The sequence below is a fragment of the Andrena cerasifolii genome, chromosome 11 (genome assembly GCF_050908995.1).
Source record: "Andrena cerasifolii isolate SP2316 chromosome 11, iyAndCera1_principal, whole genome shotgun sequence".
Lineage (NCBI taxonomy): Eukaryota > Metazoa > Arthropoda > Insecta > Hymenoptera > Andrenidae > Andrena > Andrena cerasifolii.
In genome coordinates this window covers 4,961,835-4,983,512 of record NC_135128.1, presented here as the reverse complement: position 1 = coordinate 4,983,512, position 21,678 = coordinate 4,961,835, and the positions used below count along the sequence as shown (strand labels likewise).

At 42.7% G+C, this 21,678-nt stretch overlaps 1 protein-coding gene across 4 annotated transcripts in view; it reads right to left on the bottom strand.

Annotated features, from left to right (window-relative positions):
* Window positions 1–720: 720 nt before the first annotated feature.
* Window positions 721–21,678, bottom strand: part of LOC143374557 (uncharacterized) — a 443,017-nt gene continuing 422,059 nt past the window's right edge. For all 4 annotated transcript variants that reach the window (XM_076822785.1, XM_076822786.1, XM_076822787.1 and 1 more), the window contains one exon: window positions 721–5,334. In XM_076822785.1, coding sequence (XP_076678900.1) covers window positions 5,029–5,334 — 306 coding nt within the window. In that variant the 3' untranslated portion in view covers window positions 721–5,028. The remainder of the gene's footprint in view (window positions 5,335–21,678) is intronic.

The window sequence follows — 21,678 nt, the reverse complement described above, 5'->3', positions numbered from 1 at the left end:
TCCGGCGATCTGCCAGCACACATTACAGCTGACCCCTCGATGGTCAGTCTTCAGAATATCAAGGTCCGAGCGCACCCAAGTAGCATTTTTGGTTGGCCAACAGCAGCCAACAGTTGGGAATTAGTTGGGATATAGTTAGTGTTTTTGCTTACAAATTCCTAAAGTAGGGCCTACGGCAAACAAATTGCGACAATTTGCCTACGAATATTCAATGTTGGGCCTACAATTACTATGGTTGGTTAATTAACAAAAAAGATACGACAGTTTTACAATTACATTAACGACTAATTTCTGTAACATACCCCTAATATGCTATACCAGGATCGTAGAGGAAAGCTTCCTCAGCTTCAGCAAAATCATGTTTTGCAGCTCTTTCTTCTCTGCTGGCAGTTATACCTAACCTCTTTAGATACAAGGGTCGAGGGAAGCCTCTGTAACTCTGAGAGTTCCACGAATTTCACCTTAATACTTTAGGGATATATTTTCGAAGCCCTAAACTATTAGAAAATCAAAAAAAAAATCGAATTTTTGGGTAGAATACCCCCCTTAAGTGACGCGGGGCCTGCGTTGGTTACACTCGTTGGTGACGCTGGCCCATTTAAAAGCAGAGCGACACTTGAACATTTAGCCAACCGATAACAAGCCAATGGCCCATCCAACTCCCAACAAATAAATGCTACTAGGTCAGGTGGTGCCATCGAGCTCCAAATACAAACGAGATTATTTTTCAACAATGTTTATTTTAACAGAAACAATGTACTGTTCTTGTTCTCTTTTCACCATTAATTTCTACTATACATAATATGACAGTTAATCGTAGAATAATACACGACAGACTCGCGATTGGAGAAATTAAAAAAAAAAAAAAAATGGGGGGTGTGGTTGTCGAAGAGGATGGAAGGGGTTGGACGTGATCGCAGAAATTAATAGCGGTGGGAAAGGAAGGATGGAAGAATGATTGGAAAAACATCGAAGTATCACAAGATTGCCTTATCGCCCGCCATTTTTCCCCCTCTTCTTTTCCATTTCGTTCGTCTCTTCCTGTACAAATATACTCTCGCTCTCCTTTAAATAATTCCGCGCCGCATTCTCTTGCACTCTCCGCCTCGCGAGAATTTCTCCCCTCTTTTCCGTTCTCTCTCCCCCCCCCTCTCTCTCTCTCTCACGCGTGCGCACGCACTCTGTCGCTCTCTCCTCTCTGCCCCTCTCACTCTGTCGTCTTATCCGAGCGATCCTGCTGCCCGATAATGTAACGATCTCGTGCTACGCGGTAATGATGCGCGCGAACCCCGGCTATGTAACTAAATAAAATACTACGGGTCCTCTTGTAAAAGCACGATATAAATAAATGCTTAAGCATTATGTACAAGTGATCTCGGTTTAAGTAAAAGCCGCTAGCTCGGTGAACGTCCGCGCGTCACTTCCAAGCTTTCGCCGTTAATCTCTGGATGCATTCACCTCTCCCACCCCCACCCCCACCCCCTCCCCGACGCATCGCGCGTTTCATCGAGCGAAGTTATTGTAAATGAAACTTGGGACGCATTGGCGTGCACGCGTCCACTTGGAGTGCGAGCTGAGGATTCGTTTGCACCTCTGACACGAGGACTTCAACTTCGAAAAGGGAAATAAACTTGGAAGACATTTTTCTTTCTCCACTCGGCTGAAGACGGACACTGTTGCGGTAAAGATAGAAGAAACATCGAAGCTCTAAGTTGAGGATAATGGGTCGGAAAATGTATTTTGGGAAGGGAAAAGCAGCGATATGGGCAGATTTAGAAGTCATCGAATCCACTGACGGAGTGTGAACTTGGAAGCGCGCGCAGCCGTTGCGCGCCTAAAGCCGCGATCCCACGTGTGCGACGCGCGATGCAGAATACACTTAAGCCGCCTTTTCAGTGTCCAATTGAATTGTGAAAGGCTTCTCTCGCTAAGTGTTTCAAGCGTTCTCCGTGCGGCACGTTGCATTCGTGGGAACGGGGCTTAAGGCGTGTAAGTGTATGTGTACATAATATTTATAAGTGTATATAGTCTGCAGTAAATTCAGGCTAATGTAAATCTAAAAATACTGCTCGTCTTACGAACTTACCAACTTTCGATCTGACCACCGTCACCGATGGTTCACGCCTAGGACATCTCTTTAACGTCTTAATTGTTAACGTGAATACAATAAGGCAACGGTTTACTCCTAAATAAATAAACGTTAAACGTTGTAAATAAGAGAAGAAAGGAGTTAATTTACAATTCTTCTAAACTGTTATTACGGGTCCGTCGATCATTAAATTCTATGTAATCGTTCGCCTAACGTGTCGCCTGTGCACGTGTACGTACGTACCTGCGTGCGCGTGCGCCTCCGCACGGATTACTAGCTTGTACATACCCGAACACGATCTTCCTCCTCCCTTTTTGCACGTAGAACGTTAGCAAAAATATAATTTAGTATATTTATCATTATAATTCATTTATATAAAAACTTCGTTAAAATATATAAAAGAAACAACGATTTGAGCAAATACGTATCTCCTAGCATAGTTAAAAGTACCGCGTCGAAACGTTCCCTTTCTTTTTATCGTTATTGCACTTGAATTTTCGCTAATAAAAAAATGTTGTCTCTTCCCCTCCTCCCCGTCCCTCTCGCGCAATCGCTTCTTTCACTCACCCCTCGCTACACTCGCGGAAACAACAATTAATTAATTACATACGATCGGTATGTACTCACTCTCGCTGTATATCGATCTGGATCGTTCTTGATCGTTTCGTTTGACGAGCAAGACCTTATGGTCGCTCGGCAGGTAGAATCGTGGATTTATTCGAATTCCCCATAATTAATAACTCGTAATTCATTCTTTAATCAGAGCGAAATCAATTGCCAGCTCGCGACCATCACAATTGCCACTACTGTGTCTATCAACTCTCGAGTTGGGTGACTCATTGTGGAGAAAGTGGCTTTGAACGAGGGTTTGATTTTAATACAACTATAACTGCATATAGTTCCTCAATCGTAGAATTATTTATCTTCGTGCCTCACTTTGAATAGAATTAAACGTATTATTTTGCAGAAAAAGGATAGAGTATTTAGAAAGATGTATTCGATTGTGTCACCACAGAAAATCAGAAGCAAGATAATTCTGTTAACCGATGAAGCAAATCCTATTACTTTACAGAATGTTGAAATTAAACTGAAAGAGATCTTGAAATAATAATGACAAGAAAAATTCACTGCATCTGTAAATGATTTAGGCGTCGAATCTTTTATCCACTAATCAAACATGTTGCGTAGGAGAATTCGAATAATTCGCTGCTGTTGTACAGCAGTTGTCGTTGCTGTGAAACCGTGTTTTCAGGTAACAAGGTATAGTAATCGCTTAATAGAAATAATTCCCACGACTCGCAGATTACTGGGTCGTAAGGATTATTGATTCGTTCGATGATTCTCTCTAAAGAAGGCCAGCGTTTGGAAGACATTTTGAACATAGGCACTGGTTTCGTTGTTCGAAATATTCCCTTTGTTAATAGGAAGACGTGTGTCACACTTTAACCACCACGAACATCATCGTGTTTCTTCAAATTTCTCTGTATGAATCTACATTCACCTAGCACTATACCCAATTACACATTGAATAAAATTAATCCAACGAAAATTTCGCACAATCGCTCTAGATTGTTCATTCCCATCAAGGTTCGCCGAGTTAATGCTTCTCAAGGTACAAAACGATCATTTCCACCTCGAAGCGATGTTGCAACGCCGACGCGCTAATTACAGATGAATGATTTAACGCGTAATTCTGGTTAGCTCGGCTGGCCACGGTTCTTCAGGGAACAGAATTTGAATAATCACGGAAATAGCTATTTCGCACGGGAAGCTTGTATCAGAGATGTTTTTCCTTTACCCCAGACGCCAGAGCCAATTAATTCGGTTATTAGACGCCGTCAGCATTGTGCTCATCGCGTGTCTATTTCTAATTTTATACCAGGATTCCGCGTAAGAAGAACATTAACACTTATTAGTTACCCTCCGCTTCCTCCTTGATAAAGAAGGAGAGCCTTGTCTCTCGCCGAGAAGCAGAAGCCTGATCAGCAGTACAGATCTTCCAAGACCACCGAACGCATTTACTTCATCGTTCAACCTTAGTCCTCGAGTAATTCGAGGGCTATGCGTCACGTGGGAGTACCAGGTGGACCTGTACCACCGGCAGGCTTCCCTTAAACGAAATCTAAACAGGGTTACAAGTACTCTCAGGCACCGAACTCAAACACCCGTTACTCTTTTTCGTAGAACCTTTCTGCGAACTTAATCACAAGTTACTAACAGTAAGTTCCATCAGTCTACATAAGGCTGCGAGGAACATCAGACGTCGATATCGAAGCCTATCGGCTCAACAGTCCTCCAGTATTTCAATAGGTGTCTTCTGGGTGCGCAACAGCAGTTTCAAGATTAATCTTCACCGAAATCTTGAACGCTTCTTCAAGGATCACCGAGAGCATCTACTCGATCCAAACTGCATACCCAGATGCTAAGTACAATGCGCCAAAGTGAAGTTTCGCCTCTGATCAAAGATCCCTTTTCACAGATGCTGCGAGCAAAACGGAAACGCCTAGGCAACGGAAAAGTGGCGAAGCTGGTGGGTTCAAGCAGCTCCCAACGAGCCACTAATCCACTACCTTTTCTTGTACCTTTCCCAGACGCTGCAGTTTCGCTCGCCGCACCTACAGTCAAGTTTCACCAGGTATTCGATCGCATGTCTCGAAGAGATCCCACTGCATCTTTCTCACTCCCTACCGTCCACCGCTTGTAATCTCGAACTGAACACTTAAAAACCAGGCGGAGCCTCCATAACACCAGCGTCCAGCGGCCATCACCACACGGAAGTCCCGCGCGGAGCCGCGTCACTGCTTGATGGGCTTCTTGAAGACGACTTCCGGCTTGCGTATTGGACGTGCTACGCGCCGCTCTATCCTGAGGGCCCTGTTCGGGTCTGCAGAGGGCGTCGACGCGCCCTCCAGGCCCAGTGAAGTCTCCGCCATTGTTTGTCAGTTCCCCGTGCTGCTGGGTCGTCTCCCAGGCATCTGTTGCTGCTGCGGTTGCTGTTGGTGTTGCGGTTGGTGTTGCTGCTGCGACGCCGCCGCCGCCGCCGCCGCTGCTGCCGCGTTCAGGGCTGGTAGAGGCGTCTGGTGACAGTGCGCGCAGTGAAGGCACACCGTGCAGGCACCCAGCTTCCGGGCCAGCAGGGCGCGCAGCTTTAGGGCTGGCCCCAGCTTCATGCCTATGGGGCCTGTTAGGTGGTCCTCGGAGAGAAGGGGCAGCGCTGCACCGTCGATACGATGCTCACGGAAGTTCTGCAAAAGAGAACGGTGAAGGAACAATTAGCTTAGCAGACTTTCTGGGAACGACGCAGAGTGCGTTGGGGGATTGTTACTGCGTAGGTAGGTACACTTTATGGTGGTCGATTGTTCGAAACCAGATTGCTTTAGAATTCCGTTCAAATATGGCAGTTAGTCACCATGGTTCAGAGTTAGTCTTTTTCTGTTTTGCAATTACGAAGGATTGGAACTTTCTTTGTAATATAAAGGGTAATTCCTGTTGGTGACTCATGGTAAGAGCGTTCCGCGAAGGTGCCTCTTCTTCGGTATCTAGAGGCTCCACTTGGGAAACTTGGTGACTCCTACGCATCAAATCAGAAAATAAGGAATTTTCTAACTTTTAGAAACCTTAAGGTTTCTAAAACGCTACTCTCACTACGCCTCGCATCGCCTCGGCTCGCTTTATTCTTCCTATGCTTTTCTCATGTATTTTGACAATTTTACTCCACTGCAGCTCGCCTCGTCTCGCCTTGGCGCGACTCTGAGCCGCGGATTCTTCGGAGAATATTTCGAGGCAGAGAGGCGAGGCGTAGTGTGAGTGGATACATCTTTCACCGAAAGATGTATCCACCGCTTTCGGTGACCGCTAAAAGAGGAAGGAAGAGGTTCTCTGAGCAACTAACCAAACACAGGAACCGAGGCAAACTCAGATAACTTCAGGTACGGAAAACCCGAGGCGACGCGAGCCTATATGTGAGTGCGAAAAGAAGTTGCGCCAAGGCGAGGGGAGGCGTGGTGAGAGCCTACCTTTAGCCTAAAGCAGCGACTTCGCAATGCTGGAAAAGCGTCAAATTTCTCTCGCACGAATCCTCAAAGCAGAGAAGCGTCTAGTCACCAATGAAACAAATTCGCGCAAAAGTTTTTCGACATTCGATCCTATCAACTACTTAGTTCTTGAAGCATCAATTCTCCGCAAAGACAGCGGCACACTCCGTCAGAAGAGTTACGCCATTAATCATGAACATTATGTCGTAATATGAACCCTGTCGTAGCAATTGGAACTTTTGGTGCAGCTGTTATCTCCGCAGTATTTCAACTAAGAAGTAGATCAATCATTCCTTTAAAATCACAGAGAAGAAAGAACATCTGAGAGTAATTAGACCCGACCTTCGACACGGAGAAACCCCACGAAGGTCGAGTTTCATAGCCACAGACACATCCACGGAATCCCGCGAATTCGCGTTGTAGCGTGTCGCGAAGCGCAAATAAGGTGCATCCTCAGCGACGTGGAACGCCGCCGCGCTCGCTCATTAAACCTCCGTTCCGCAAAAAGTCAGTCGGGCCGCCTGCCACGGATAGAATCAGAATGTGGGACGAGGAAAGGGGCCTGGGATAAGAAGGGGAGGAGAGAGACAGAGCGGCCGGGGAACGAATGGAAGAGGCGAAAGAAGAATAGGGGAAAAAAGGACAGACGTTTCATTCACGGTGTCGAGGGCCGCGGACGTAATTGCAGCTGCAACTGCTGCAACTTACCCCCGCTGCACTGCACGCTTCTGCCGGCTGCATCCGCGCGGCCACTCACACCGTACTACGATCGTCTCTCCACTATGCATGTCCGCGGAATACGGTGATTGCTCGGCCCGCTTATGAATGAAATATTCAGCGCTCTAATGCGGCTCCTGCACGCAAAGGCAGACCGGTCTTCCTCGAGCATTCCACGACAGAGGGGGGAAATGGCTGTCGAGGATCGGGATCGTTGTAAATCGAGGTCGCTCTACGAGTCCTTGAATTCTACGGAGAAACGTGGCGATTCGTAAATTGCGAGGAATGCTACTATCTGCCTCCTCCTTTTCTTTCTTTCTGTTAGATTGGTGTAGCGCTTGAGCTCTCAACCTGGCCGCTTTTTCCTCGTGAAATGTGGACGAATCGGGTGAGGATATTTGCATCGATTCGATGCGTTTGGCAAAGGCGCAGCTCGAAGGATAGAATTTTTGTAATTTTGTTTATTTTCGGATAATTTTCATCTCGTTTCTTATGGAGTTTCTGTTTATGCTGTATAGGTTTGTTGAATGTATCGGGTTGCTTGGAAAGTTCGTAGTGTTTTCGATACACTTTTTCCGATGAAGATGAGATTTTCAAAGTGGTGCGAAGTCACCGAAACAAATGGCACATACTTTATTGAATAAAACGCTAATTCTCTGCAAGAACGTTGACATTGATTTTTCATCCAATTTCAGTGTGTACTTTCCAAAACAACCAAATAGTATGTAGAGTAGAGTGGCCCTTATTTTCAAACTGTGATTTCTTTTGCTCTCACCCCCAATATGGTTCCATTTCATAAAAAATAGTCCCCGAAAAAGTTGATTGCAATCGGACAACAGGAAGGGGTGCCGACCAGGCCTTAAAGTTTAGAATTCATCAATGGTTTGAATTTGAAGAATTTCTCCAAAATGGTAAGCCCTACCGAAATTTTGTTCAAATGATATTAAAAGAGCATTCAATTTTCTACAATTACTGTATATATCATTTTCTCGTGCTTCCAACCATTTTTTAGATAATAGCGTTTGAATATAGAGAGTTCCGCACTTCGCCACCCCACCGGTAAGGCGTGACGTATTGTCTATACGCGCATGGTGCAGACTTCTCTATATTCAAACGCTATTATCTAAAAAATGGTTGGACGCACGAGAAAATTATATAGAAAGCAATTGTAGAAAATTGAATGCTCTTTAAATATTATTTGAACAAACTTTCGATAGGGCTTACCATTTTTGAGAAATTTTTTAAATCCAAACTATTGATGAATTCTAAACTTTAAGTCCTGGTCGGCACCCTTTTCCGTTGTCCGATTGAAATAATCTTTTTCAGCGACTGTTTTTTTTATCAAATGGCACCGTTCTGGGGGTGAGAGCAAAGGAATACAAAAAAAAAAACGAGACGTATAAGTAAGGGCCACCCTAATGTAGAGTAGATGATTTACTAACGTAGGGATCATAAATTGAAGATTAACTAAGTTCTGCCAAAATGTTCAGTTCCATAATCACTCATTACATATCTTTCGTGGGCGGACAAACGATTATAAGTCAGAATTATTAGTTTCGCGGGAAGACACTTGGAGTATTTAAAGCACTATGTAAGATCAGGTGTTAAATTTTGAACGTGAATATTGATAACACATATGTATAATAAAAGAAACTTTTATTTTCAATTTAGATTCATAAAAAAGAGCAAAAAAGAAACTGCTTAAGCTCGAGGTAAAGTTTGACTTACACTCGTTTGCCTATCCACCAGAGATTGTATAACACTCCAACCATACCTCATCCAATAAAACTTCACATATCGCTGCTGTTTCCAACCACCACAATAAACTCTCACAAAAGAAAGTTCCACCAAGGAAGAAGCAGGCTCGAAATGGTATTCCCCAGATAACCATTCCTGCACCTCCCCCTTTCCCCTAGTATTCGCTGATTACAAAAAAGGAAGCCGGCGAAACAACAGCTCCCACAAATTAGCCCGCCTGCAGTCTCTCGCTTTACATCCCATTTGCTCGCGCGAACTTCGCCGTTTTACCAGCGCGTCCGGCTAATTATCCCATTCTCCTTTAGCAGCAACACGCGTGAAGCAGCTGACACGCCGCTGCTAAACGAGCGTCGTACCAGAAGCGACGACCGGGTGAACACGCGGCCATTTATCACGCGCGGTACATGGCCGACATTGTTTCGAATTTCCGATAAAACTGGCGACGGTAACGGTACGCGCGAGGGCGCGACGGAAGCCGCGTGCAAGAATGAAAGTTTGACGGACCGGCCGCGGCTGTTCACGGTCGTTTCGCGTAAACGCTAATTAACGCGGTCGTTACGCTGGCAGGAAGACGTTAGCCCGCAGAAGAGGGCCAGGGGACCGTTATTAGATGCGACTACGGGGCCCGTTTTCCGCAACTGGCCCGCATACTCGGGTTTAGTGCCCCGTGGCCATTAGTTACACCGAAAACAGCGGGCCAAGGTGCCTACGAACCGTGGCGCCCAAAAGCTGGAAGATTGTGGCGCGGGATTTTTGAAAAAGGAAGAATTTAGGTGTAAAGTATAGTTTAACGTTTAAGGGGTTAGCGCACTGATTAATTCAGCGATTGTTAAAAATTTATTGCAACGGAAATAATTATGGTAATGGAATAAAACTTTTTTCTATTTATTAAACTACATTTCCAAGGTGAATAAAAAATATAAAAGTAATAAAATTATTGCTTTTCAAATGCTTTTGAAAGTGGTCTTGATGACATGTTTAAAAATTCATGCCTCGCTCGCGCAGGCGGTTTCAGATGTTTGACTTATCTGAACCCAAAAATCCAAACAGATTCTTGATCAGTATGACTTTCGCTATCGCTCGGACTATAATTAGTGACTTATCTTCGAAATTAGCAAAATGGGGGGCAAATTGCAAGGAAAATGTTTTTCGGCTTTTCTCTTTTGCTATTTTCGATTTTAAAAGTAGGTTTTACCATCCCCCAAGCCCCAGAAGATGTGGTCTTAGTTTATTTTCATAAAGAATATGAGTTTCTATTAACTTTAATTTAGGTCTGGTCGGAAACTACACATTTTGTGAAGATGAACTTGTTTTGAATCGATTGGAACCCCCGTTTTTGAGTTATCACTGCAAAACAAAAGAAACTTTTTTTGAAAAGCCTCTTTAATGATCCATCTGTAGTGTCATATATAATGCCTATTTTTGAGTAAACAAACAAGTTTTTTAAAGCTTATGAAGTTACTGTACTTCGTGCCAAACTATTACTATATTTCTTTGTAATTAATTGTAACAGAAATGCTTCATTCTAGACAGTCTAGTACCCCTAAGGTACTAGAATCGATGGGTTCGTGGAAGGGTGATTTTGTTAATTCATGTGTGTTTTAGTTTGTGAGAAAACTGAATGCAGTGGGTAGATATATAATTTGAAAGATATAAGTTCATCCTTACGTACGAACTGTCAGAATACATGAAACTTCTGTTTGAAGGAAGTTTCGAAAGATGGATTCAAAAGAAAGGCAAGATAAAATAACAGCAGTTTAGATAATTCCTAAAAAAAAATACACCTGCAATTCTCTAAACTCAAAGCACAACGAAGAAAATAAAAGACAATGCATCTGTAATTAAAAAGTAGGATCTTCGAATATATTCTAATTTAACCCTGTTGCATCCCCGTTCGCTGCGGATTTCGACTTTGGTCCTCGCATTAAAAAATACGGAGAAGTATTCTCTTCCACTGTGAAACTCAGCAGTGATACTCTGATACCTATATCTGCTCGACTGTTTATTTCTTGAATTCCTTTCTTGAGCCTCTCCGAGACAGTTCTATCGATAACCATAAGTTGAAAATTAAAAACTTTCTTTATTCGTCTGAAATTGACGCTTTTCAAGAATCGTCCGGAAATATGAACATGCAGCGGAAGGGTTAATAAAATATTAGAACATAACGAAAGATTTGATGTCAACTAGACAACCTCTACGAACACCCCATTTTCCTCCACCAACGCAAAGCAACGTTTCCAACAGAGTTGGGCATTAACTAAATTAAAAATTATTTAAATAACGGATCGAATAAAAGATACTTTGACTTTAGATTACTCCACGAGTAAAGTTAACTTTACTCGACACGTGACGAATAAATTTTTTAATTTTTAGTCGTTATTCGCAATTTTTATCTGAATAAAAATTTTGTTCATCTCTGGTTTCCAATACAACTCTTACAGAACTCTGCTTCCACCGCTGTCAGTTACCAGGAACTACACCGAACGGGATCAAAATTGTTTTATTATTTCGTACTAAGCCTGCACAGTATACGAAATTACAGCGTGTCTCTGCGTTGCTCGTTCCTCTAGGTATGGAAGCGGTGTTTTTGCCGCGTTAAAACTTCGCGTAGAGAAATCGCCCGAGTGTATCAGGCCGTGGTACAAGAAAAAGGCGTTCTTTTATTATATTAAATTGCCGTTCGGGCTAGAATGTTGCTGCGTACGGTAGACGCTGCTCGCGATCTCTTAGTTGATTATTATGAATTACGGCTCAGAAATCAGGGTATCAATTATGCTTGCAAGCCGTGGCGCCCACAAGTAGCACGAAATTATAGTGCGCGATGTCTCCTCTCGTTGATCGGGCCACGAGTTTTTGCGGGCTGGAAGCCCGCGAGGAAATTGTACGGGAGTAAGGTGGACGGGTCTATTTCATTAAAACGCATTTAGAGCAGAATGTTGCTCCTGGAATCGTATTTTTCCACCGGCTGCTGATGAGCGCGCATTAAAATGCGTACCTCGGCTATTCCCGCGAATCTCGCCGCATGTCGGTTGCAAAATTACACCGTGCTCCTTCGATCCTGCTCGCTGCCCGCAGAAGCCCTTTCCTCGAAAAACGAAAAACCTCCTACGTGGAAGCTTCGCCGCGGGTTAATGTGTTTCCTGTGTAAAATTGCAGCGTTTTCAGGAAGCCTTGGCGATATTTTAAGACGGTCGATGAACTTGGTAAACCGACGGCGACAGGATGAGGCATAACAACTTTGAAATCGTGAATGAAGCTCTGAGTATAGAACGGTAGAGTTCTAATTCTAAGAGGAGGATTTCAGGTAGATTTCACTATTAAAAAAGTTTCGCAATATTCAATTATTAAAAGTGGAGCACCCCTTACTAAATTATCAAAGTTCTCAAAGCTGAAGTGGGTAGATACTCAAATGAATAAAACTACTTTGATATGATATCTGCATAATTCTAGTACTCCCCAACACTTCTAAATCTAAGATAAGATTGCCCCTATAAACCTTACTACTAAGTTCATTAGCAGACCCAGGACATAATATCCCATGTCTCCCTTTTCCTTTTCCTGCGGAATTAACTTTCCCGAGATTGCAATTAAATTACAGCAGAGTGCAAAGCCACAGTAGAACCTCTAAGCAAAAACTTTCCCCTGGACAAACATCTCTCCGGGATCGTGACGTGGAGGAGGAAATACCGTCTTCCTCCTCGGCAGACCAGCGTTGATGAGGGGTTCAAGAAGTTCGTGGACGAGTTGACATGGGTCCTTCCCATGCCCGCGTTTAAGAAAACTCCGCGGCGGATACGTCCCATCTCGGCGCATACATCTCATTGTCTTCGCGGTGGACTACAAGAAGTTTCGTAATCTCACGAAACCCCTCACGAGAGCCAGCCGTGCGCTCCGTGTGGTGCAGCTGCAGTTGCAGGGAATATATCATCCTCGTGTTGCACCGCGGGCGACCGCGGCCCTCCAAAGCCCCAGCCACGAAGACAACCTATATTTTCTCCACCCAGTTCCAAACTCTTAAGGGCAAACGCGATCCCAGGCCCGGCCCTGCATCAATTACACCTTCCACAAACACGCTCTTATCTCTCGCGCTTACCAGCAAGCGCGAACTTGGAGCGTGCAACGTATGGACACGCAGCGTTCGATCATTCCTCAGGATTATTCTTTGCCGGTTGCTTTTCGAGCTTTGGTGATTGAGGCTTTTGCTTGACTTGGGTATGGGTGTCTGCGGCAACACGGGCGTTGTTTTAGAGAGAATGTTTGAAAGGGGTTAGGTCTGGATTAGAAGTACAGGAGTTATTTAGGTAAAGAGGATTCTTGTACAGTTGTTTGGGGGAAACTCTGAAGGACTCTAAGTGTTCAATTTTGGGGAACCATTAAATGCGAGGTCTGGAATATATTGGACTGTTAATTGCTTAGAAAGTGATTACTGTGGAGATGTAATTTCTCTTCTGTTCTAGTTGAATTATTTACAGATCAGCAGAGTTGGGGGTACTCCACTAATCAGAATTATTCATAGTTTTATTTGAAAGAAATGTCCCCTGTTATAAACCAAATTATCCAGTAACTCCCTTCTGAAACAAATCTACGCAAAACTTACATTCTACATTCGGGATCTAAGTAAGCATAACCCCAGGCATCAGTGAAACCTCCAACGCGCATGCTCAAACATCCTCCTCTCAACTCCGCCTGCAAACCTCACTTTTGCTGGGTGCAGAGGCAACTAAGAACGAAGAACCCGCCACGTCAGACTTCGACCCAACACTTCCAGTCCCCAAGAATAGAATCAAAATGTTTCTCCGAAATATCTGCGAAAAATTAACCCAGTTCCTTTTCTTGCATTAATTGTCCTCTACAATTGCAATTCCTACCTCCTGAATTTATTCGATTAAGCCAAACAAGGGGGGACTTTGGTGCACAGGCTCCGCTGACACTGTCCACGAGGTGCAGCTCGAGTGTGAAAAGGATAAGGGATCCTCGAAAAGTAACGGCCTGGTTCTTGCAGAGTTCGAATTCCTGACCTCGAAGGAACTCGAAGCCGCGGCTGTAACCTCGGAAGAGCATCGAGTCGGAACCGCGTCACGTTACCTGTTCGCGGCGGGGCTGAGGAATCTTCCTCTCGGTCCATCGGTTTCTACGCCGAGAAAAACGGTCCGTGGAAATAGCTTGCCCGTTGCAAAATCGGGCCTCGATCTTCGGGAACGAATCCAGGGAATGCAGTAAAGACGCTGTAAATATGTACCACTTTTTAAATCTTTCTTCCCCGTCGAGATAGACCAGCCCCTCTTAATTTCTGTCCTGACGTGAACTCTTTTAGCAGGCTGCTGAGGTCTGTGGGCCTTTTTCCAGGGTAATATTTTTAAACTGCATAAAGTGAGACTTGGTACTGCTGAGGAAACTGATAGTATTGTATAGCCACGAGGTGTTCTGTCAGTTTTGAATTCCATGTTTCTGCTGCGAACAACTTTGGTGAGCACAGATCTTGTGCTAGTTTATTAATGCTAGTGAAATCGTGCGATAAATTTCATTTAGGGGTTGGTGAAAATTAATTCTATCCGAGGTCAGGCATTCCTGAAATCTAAGGGTCCGTGGATATCAGATTGGGAACCTCGGAGCAAGGACTAGATGCATCTTGAATAAAATGCTGGAGTATTATTGAAAAGACACGCAGCTTGCTTTTCTCTTGACTGAATCAATTTACATGACATGTAGGTTTCTTTTTGAGGAATTCAATTAGGTGTAGTGATAAGTTAAGGGGGCTCGCCGCCTTGTAGGCCTAAAGGAATGGGTAAATATAAAATTTGTTTTCTCGGGTAATTTTTCAATGAATAGTCACGATTTTTGAATAATTGTAAAAAATAAGGAAGTGGCGATTTCGTAAAGAAACTTTTGTTCGTTCTATGAAACAAACGCTCGGCTTTGGCGGTTCATAAAAATTGAACAAATTAAAATATGGTGGTAATTGTAAAAAATAAGATAATGGCGATTTCGTAAAGAAATTTTTGTTCGTTCTATGAGACAAACGCTCGGCTTTGGCGGTTTATAAAAATTGAACAAATTAAAATATGGTAGAAAGCCTATGTTACAATAAAGTAAATCTATTTTTCTTTAAATTGAAATAAGACTTTTTATTTTTTATGTTCCAATAGTTTTTCATGCTGGAAGCTAAGTAACATGACCGTACCCAATGTTGTATAACTCCGCCATTTTAAAACTTTAACTAATAAATAATATATGAAAATAATGTTAAAATGTTGCCTAACTTCTTCTAAAAAGATCTCAATATTTCACTTAAAAATTACCTGAGAAAACAAATTATAAATTTACCCATTCCTTCAGGCCTACAATGTGGTATACCCCCTTAAGCCACGTTCGATTATTTATCAATTATCGCATCAACCCTGAATTAGCAATGTCCCATGCTACTTGTTTAAAGAAATAAAATTTCACTTGCATCAACCGCGTACCTACTTTCAATGCCAGTTATCTTTACTTCGAAAATAAACTACTTAGGATTAAAACACCACGTACCTAGGAACACAGATTTTTCTTCGAATTCATCAGATTGCAAATACTTCCGTTAAAACATGGCGCGCGCTGAACATAGTTGCAAGGCCGATGATTTACACAGAACTTTTTCAAGAAGTGTCAAATCGCTTCCCCGCAAGGTGTTTAACTGGCGCCTCGCCAACGGTTCCCTTATTTACGACGCGTAAAATACTTTCCTTAATTATTCGACGGTTCTAAATCACCGTGCATCAGGTGTCCTCGGTGGCCGGGCAATAAAAGTCGTGTCTCTGACCTCAGGGAGCTTGGGCTGTCGCTACAGCTGGTGTGCAGCGACTTGGCGAGCTAATGGGACTAACGTTTTACGGTCTACCAAAAATTCTACCGCGGATAGTTACCGGCACGTGATCCTTTATGAATAACCCAACTAGCGTTGCAGCAAGAGTTTAAGATTCTGTTAACTGAACACGAATGCCGAAATCAATAAAAGTTTTATTGCATCGTTACACGGTGCTTCATTTGCAATCGAAATCCTTGATTGACACTCGCTTGACAAGCGATGCTTTCCCTATTAATTATTCAAGGAACTGTGCAATTAACATGCCGTGACATCTTGGTGGATCTAATAGTCGATAGTGAATATGATCTTCGCAGATAGGTTGTCTCGAAGAGGATGTCATAAAACAGTCGCAGAGCCTCTCCATACCTCCAAGCATATGGTACACACTCATTTCGAAATTAACGAAGAAAAATTCAGTAGGGGAGACCGGGGCAAAGTGAACCCCGGGGTAAAATGAGCTTCCTTAATTTATTCTTTAACAATAGAATATGTTTACAAATTTTGGTGACGTAATAAATGTATGTAATACGACAATGATAATTATGCACATTCAGGTATCGAAAAATGGAAATTCATTTAAAAAATTAAAAATCAAGTTTTAGAGACTTCCAATTGTTTTTTTTTTCAATTTAGCTTTTTGGATAAATGAGCCTTAAATGTGTTATTTTAACTCCATTTTTTGTCTGCGTGTTTATAACAAGCTTATAAACATACATGTAGGCGCGTTTGAGAAAACATTAATCCTAACATTATTATATAATTAATTTTCCACTGAGTACACATTCGGGGCGAAGTGACCGGGGTAAACTGAGCTACAAAGAAAAGATGCGCGAGAGATGTGCGCAATAATCTAACCTGTCATCTTATTAAAACATCGTTATTTTTATCTGAAACCTGTCTGCCAAAAATTATTGAAGCCCATTTGGAAACAAAATATAGATAGAAAAATATATGTTTTTGTTGAAAAATTTATTCAGATATTATAAGTACGTATTTTATTAAAAATTATGTATGTATTTGTATTATTTATAATATGTCAGATTGTTCATGTAAACAAAGTTCCTTTACAAACACATTTTCAGAAGAAAATGAGTTTACGTTAGTAACACAAAGTACAAAGTTACAAAGTACAAATTATTAACATTAAGCTTGTATTAATGAAATATATTTTAAAAAAAAATATTTTAAAAGTTTTAATAAAGTTGATTTTATAATTACATCCTTCATTAAAACACGTATTTTATTTCTGCTCACTTTACCCCAGAGAGTAGCTCACTTTACCCCAGAGAGTAGCTCACTTTACCCCATTAATGGGGTAAAGTGGTCGATTTTGCATTTTCTTTTCAAGTTGAATTTTAATATACCTTAAGTTTATTTTAAATATTGAAATTCGTCATTTATCAATAGTAATGTTCAAATTATATTATAAATCTATCTTCACACATTTTTATTGAAAGGGAAAAATTTTATTCGACTTCAAACATTTTTCGTCCCACTTTGCCGCGGTCTCCCCTAACTATCCCGTCGAATTTCCTACGCTCAAGGTTCCTATTTCCAACGAAGCGTTGGGAAGACAAATTCTCCTTGATAACGTGGAATAATCGATTACCAGCAGGCACACAGGAGCATTGATTCATTATCGTGCAAACAGATATGACGCCAGAGTACAAGCAATGCCCCGCAGACGAGGGGGATCGTGCTAACATTTGTGTTTAAGCTGGAAAACGGTCGTTCAAAGCGAAGAACAAAGCAATCAACCGACACGGATCTAGGACAAACGACGCTCTCCGAAACCTTGCGCAACCGCTGTTATAACTTTTGTTAACGCTACCTGCATCCAACTGCTGTATTCGGCTCGAGCTGTTACGTGCTCACGGTTACGCCTTATATGGGCTTGCAGTATGCAAAACACGACGTAGGATGAACCGATGCTCAGAATTTACGTTTATGACTAGCTGCCAGGCTGTACACTACCGTACAAGACAGCCAGTTTGCAAAAACATAGAACTAGCCGTGGTTTAATGCCCTCTTAACAAAACCATCGCAGAAAAATCAATAATCCAGCGAGTGTGCAGGCGAAACTTTCAACTCGACTTTCTTCGGTGATTTTCAACTGTATGTTTTGTGAGTTTCGCACGTTATTATGCGTGGTAATGTGCTAACTGTAAATTTCAGGCAAGCCGACGATTGAAATCTTATGTATTCCCCTCGTGAAAAGATACAAAGAGAAATATGAAGTAATTCTGTTTGCTCCTGTTCAAGAAATTTCAATCATAATGAAATCTTCGAGAATATTTTATTGTTAGAATTGAGGACCTTCAGTTTTGACAGTTCTATAGTTATGACGTGTAATATACGTAAAAAAAGTATTTTATATCGTTTGGTGCACGTTTGATGCAAATCTGACAAGTGAGCGATTTATTGCAAATTTTGAACCTGCATCCATTATTGTTTTGTGCAATATTTTTGTTTTGGGCAGCTCGAGATTTGAAGAACTCGCCAAAGATAGAAATAAAAACTTATCAACTGAATAACTGCTACTTATTGTGTGGAGATATATATTTTTCAATTAGTGTTCTCTTTTTAATGGTAAGTCGAAGTAATGATTTTACAAACAGCCTTTTCTAATTTCCTGTCGCTGCAAGGTCCCCAATTGCGTCTGTGGAGTTTTGAAAGGAACAAAGGCGGATGGAGTACGAGATAAAATATTTTCTCGCAGAAAATGTTGCTAGCGATTTGTCGGCGTTATCTTCGAACGACATCGAAGTTTTACATCGAAGATTCCACGCGTGCAGAGAAACCGTAAATTCGCGTGGAATTCCTTTATGCAACGATGCTCCGCGCTAGGTTCGACCGACGACCGGAATTTGTGTCGAACAGGTATCAGAAATTCCGGTCACCTTCCACCTTTCGTTAATCGCGACCTTTATCTCGCGTGTAAGCCGCGCCAACTCTGCGTTTCCTGATATTTTACAGTATTCACTATGGTTCTGGTAGAAAAGCTTTTTAAAAAATGGCTGATTACCATTCATATCCACGATATTTTCATAATTAAGTAATCTAAGAAGAATTAAACCACGAAAAAACGCTGCTAACATAATTAAACGAGCTGAAACCTCATACGATTCGATCCAATATGCCACAAACGTTCCCCCTTTGACTCCAAACATACACTGCTCGACACTATTTTTTGCCGAATATATGATTAAGGTGAACGTCCCAATTTCTGCTCTTTTAAGAGGTTACTTGTCATAAAGAAGGTGTAAAAAATTTGTTTGTGATGAAAATTTGCAGAGTAATTGATTAATTCTTTAATAATAAATCAACCAATTCAAAAACTATTTAAGAAATATATTTCAAGATGTTTAACTATTAGTAATTTGTAATTAAATATATAATCCTCTAAATGTCCCTATTTCTGCTCGTGAAAAATAGCGATGTATGTATTGCCCCAAGCTCGTGCAACACTCGCGTAAATGTTTAAATAATTTAGAATTATTTTCTTGCAACTACAGTACAAACGTAACGCATATAATAATAAGAAAAATACGAAATGATCAGAAATGGGGACATGAGCAGAAACTGGGACATTCACCTTATATATGTATACATTAATTGAAAAACAAATGCCCAAGAAAAGGCATAGACCATCTTCTTAAAACTCATGTAAGAAGTAAATAAACCAGGTAAAACAATTTGAAGACACGAATTTTACATACAATTTTAAAAAACTTATACCGAGGGCTAATTTATTGCGACACGTCCTTTTGACGATAAAATTTGTCGCCTCGAATAGCCTAATTCTTAAATTTGAAACAATACGCCATCATCTTCTAACTAATAATTGATAATTTAAAACAATGTCATCTATGTAACAGATGATACACTATTTACTTTCCACGAATTTCGCTTAACTTTTCGCGCGACCGATCGGCAAAAAATATTGTCCAGCGGTATAGACGCAATCAACATAAAAAAAATGATCAGTTCCATCCTCAAAAGGAGTCCCCATCCTATCACCCATTAGGAATAATGAACAGTATAGCTGACCTAGCTGTCCGCAACGGAGCTGAAGAGACTCGGAAAGCAAGAAACCTGCGAGCGTTCACTCAGTGCTGTTTGACAACCGTTCTGCAATTACAAGATGCTCATCAGCACTTAGGTGTACAGCGTCTACCTCTAATCTCCAGGATATTAACGCGAGAGAGCCGTTAATTTGCTCGTCGATTGATCGCGAAATAAGACCGGTGGATCGAAGTCACGGAAGAAATTCCTGCCGCTGGCATACCGTGAACTCGATCGGTGGCTACGCCACTGTGCAACAGCGAACAAGAACCGGTGACCTGCCACGCCCTGAGGAGGTCGTCGCGCGCCTCTCTCGCGGACGACCAGCGTCGACCGCCGAGTACTCGGCGACCACTGCCCACCAGCCTAACCAGATCAACATTCGCCCCACTGCTCACCGCCGTGTGCTTCCGTCTCCCCCTTTCTCCACTCTTTCGCTGCTTTCCCGTTTCACCTTTCTCTCGCTTCGCTATTCACCTCCTCGCCTGCCTGTGCTCTTATTTCCTTTCTACATACGCGTTGTCCATCGTGGTCCCGTTCCCTCTCCTCCATCCCCCGTCGTTTCGTCCCTTTTTGGATTATGTATCTGTGCCACCACTCACTTGTTATAGCTTACTTGCTCTCTTTTCCTGAATTTCCTGCGGGCTCGCTTGCCTTCCTTCGGACTGCTTTGGAGTCACATCTGGCGTTCATTGTTGATCGTTTACAGGAAGGCAGTGTTGATGCTTCTTCTTGTTTCTTCTCTGTTCACTTGTGTATTAGTGTGCGTGTCTGTTTTCGTTTGCTCTTCGTTGTTCCCTGTGGTCCTGTTGCCTTCTCCTTTGTCTAGTCTTCAATTTCTGGCTCTCTTCTTAGCTTCGCCTTTTTCCTCTCTTCTCTTCTTTTGACTCTTCCTCCACTCATCGACCTGCTTCCATTTCTTCCTTTTGCTTCTTCGAATAGATCACTGAAACCCCATCATTTTCATTTCTTTGCGCCTAATTCTCCGAATAAGTAGTTCCTCACAATTTCATCAACAAGCTACCTGTTGCAAGTCACCAAGCAAAGGATCGCGTCCCTACTACCATCTATTTTTCCAATTCCATCGAACATCACTGAATCCTGCTCCTCCGACCACTTCGTCATATCTTCCTCTTCCTTCCCACCCTCCACTTCTTCATCATTGAACTCTAACCAAAAGCACGCCTCACCGGACCGCACCCATCGCGACGTTTATCCGCAGATTCCTCTCCTTCTTTCTCTCAATTCCTCTGCCCTGTATGCACTCGACTGGGATTCATGCTCCGAGTTCCTTGAGCGTTTCTGTTCCTCGGATGCATGCTTCTGTAGGAACACTAGGGAGATCGATCGAGGGGTCAATCGACTATCTCGTGGCATCTCTTGCATTCTTCCTCCGTTTCATTAGAAGCAATAACCACCCTGCTTCGCCGACTTCGCTCACTCTGACACACCTACAACGATTCCGTACTCACCAGGTTGGTACTCTGTCCTAACAGCTGCAGCTAGTCTACAGCTACCAAACGTCTTTCCAATCCTCCCCTCTATCTTCATTCCGCGACCCTTCCGTTGCACATAAATCTACCTTATGCTATCCTTATTCTACTCCCTCCTATCCCCCGCTCACCCCAATCACCCTCGTCTCCCCGTCCGCCAGAGTAAAAGCTAAGCCTGGCGTAAATCACACTGAAGGATGCAATCTAGCGGGACCACTTCATTTAATCTCGCCTGTATCGGACGCGATATCGACTCCCCCAGCGCCAAGGGAAAACTAATCAGAGCTGACAACAGCCTCCTACCGCGGGAGATTCAAAGTGCAAAACGTTGAGACCTGCTGGCTGATACTCGCAATCATCCGCTAATAATATTCCCTTCCGTTTGGTCGTTTTGCAGCGGAGCGCAATCAACCACACAGCCACGCCCAGTTTACAGCCCCATGAGCTTCTATTTCCCGCGTGAGCTTCGCCCCCCTGTCCCATGGTACGTTGAAACACTGTTATCACCGATTTCCTCGGTCGCCTGGCCCTTTTATCTTATTTGGAGCGTAGCCCCGAGTGCTGCGTACGTGCGCACGCCCAGCTCGTTACCGGCGGTATTTACTCGCGTTTTAATTATTATTTTGTCCCGCGCACGTAACGATACCGAACGCAGGAGTAATTAAAGCCGGATAACTC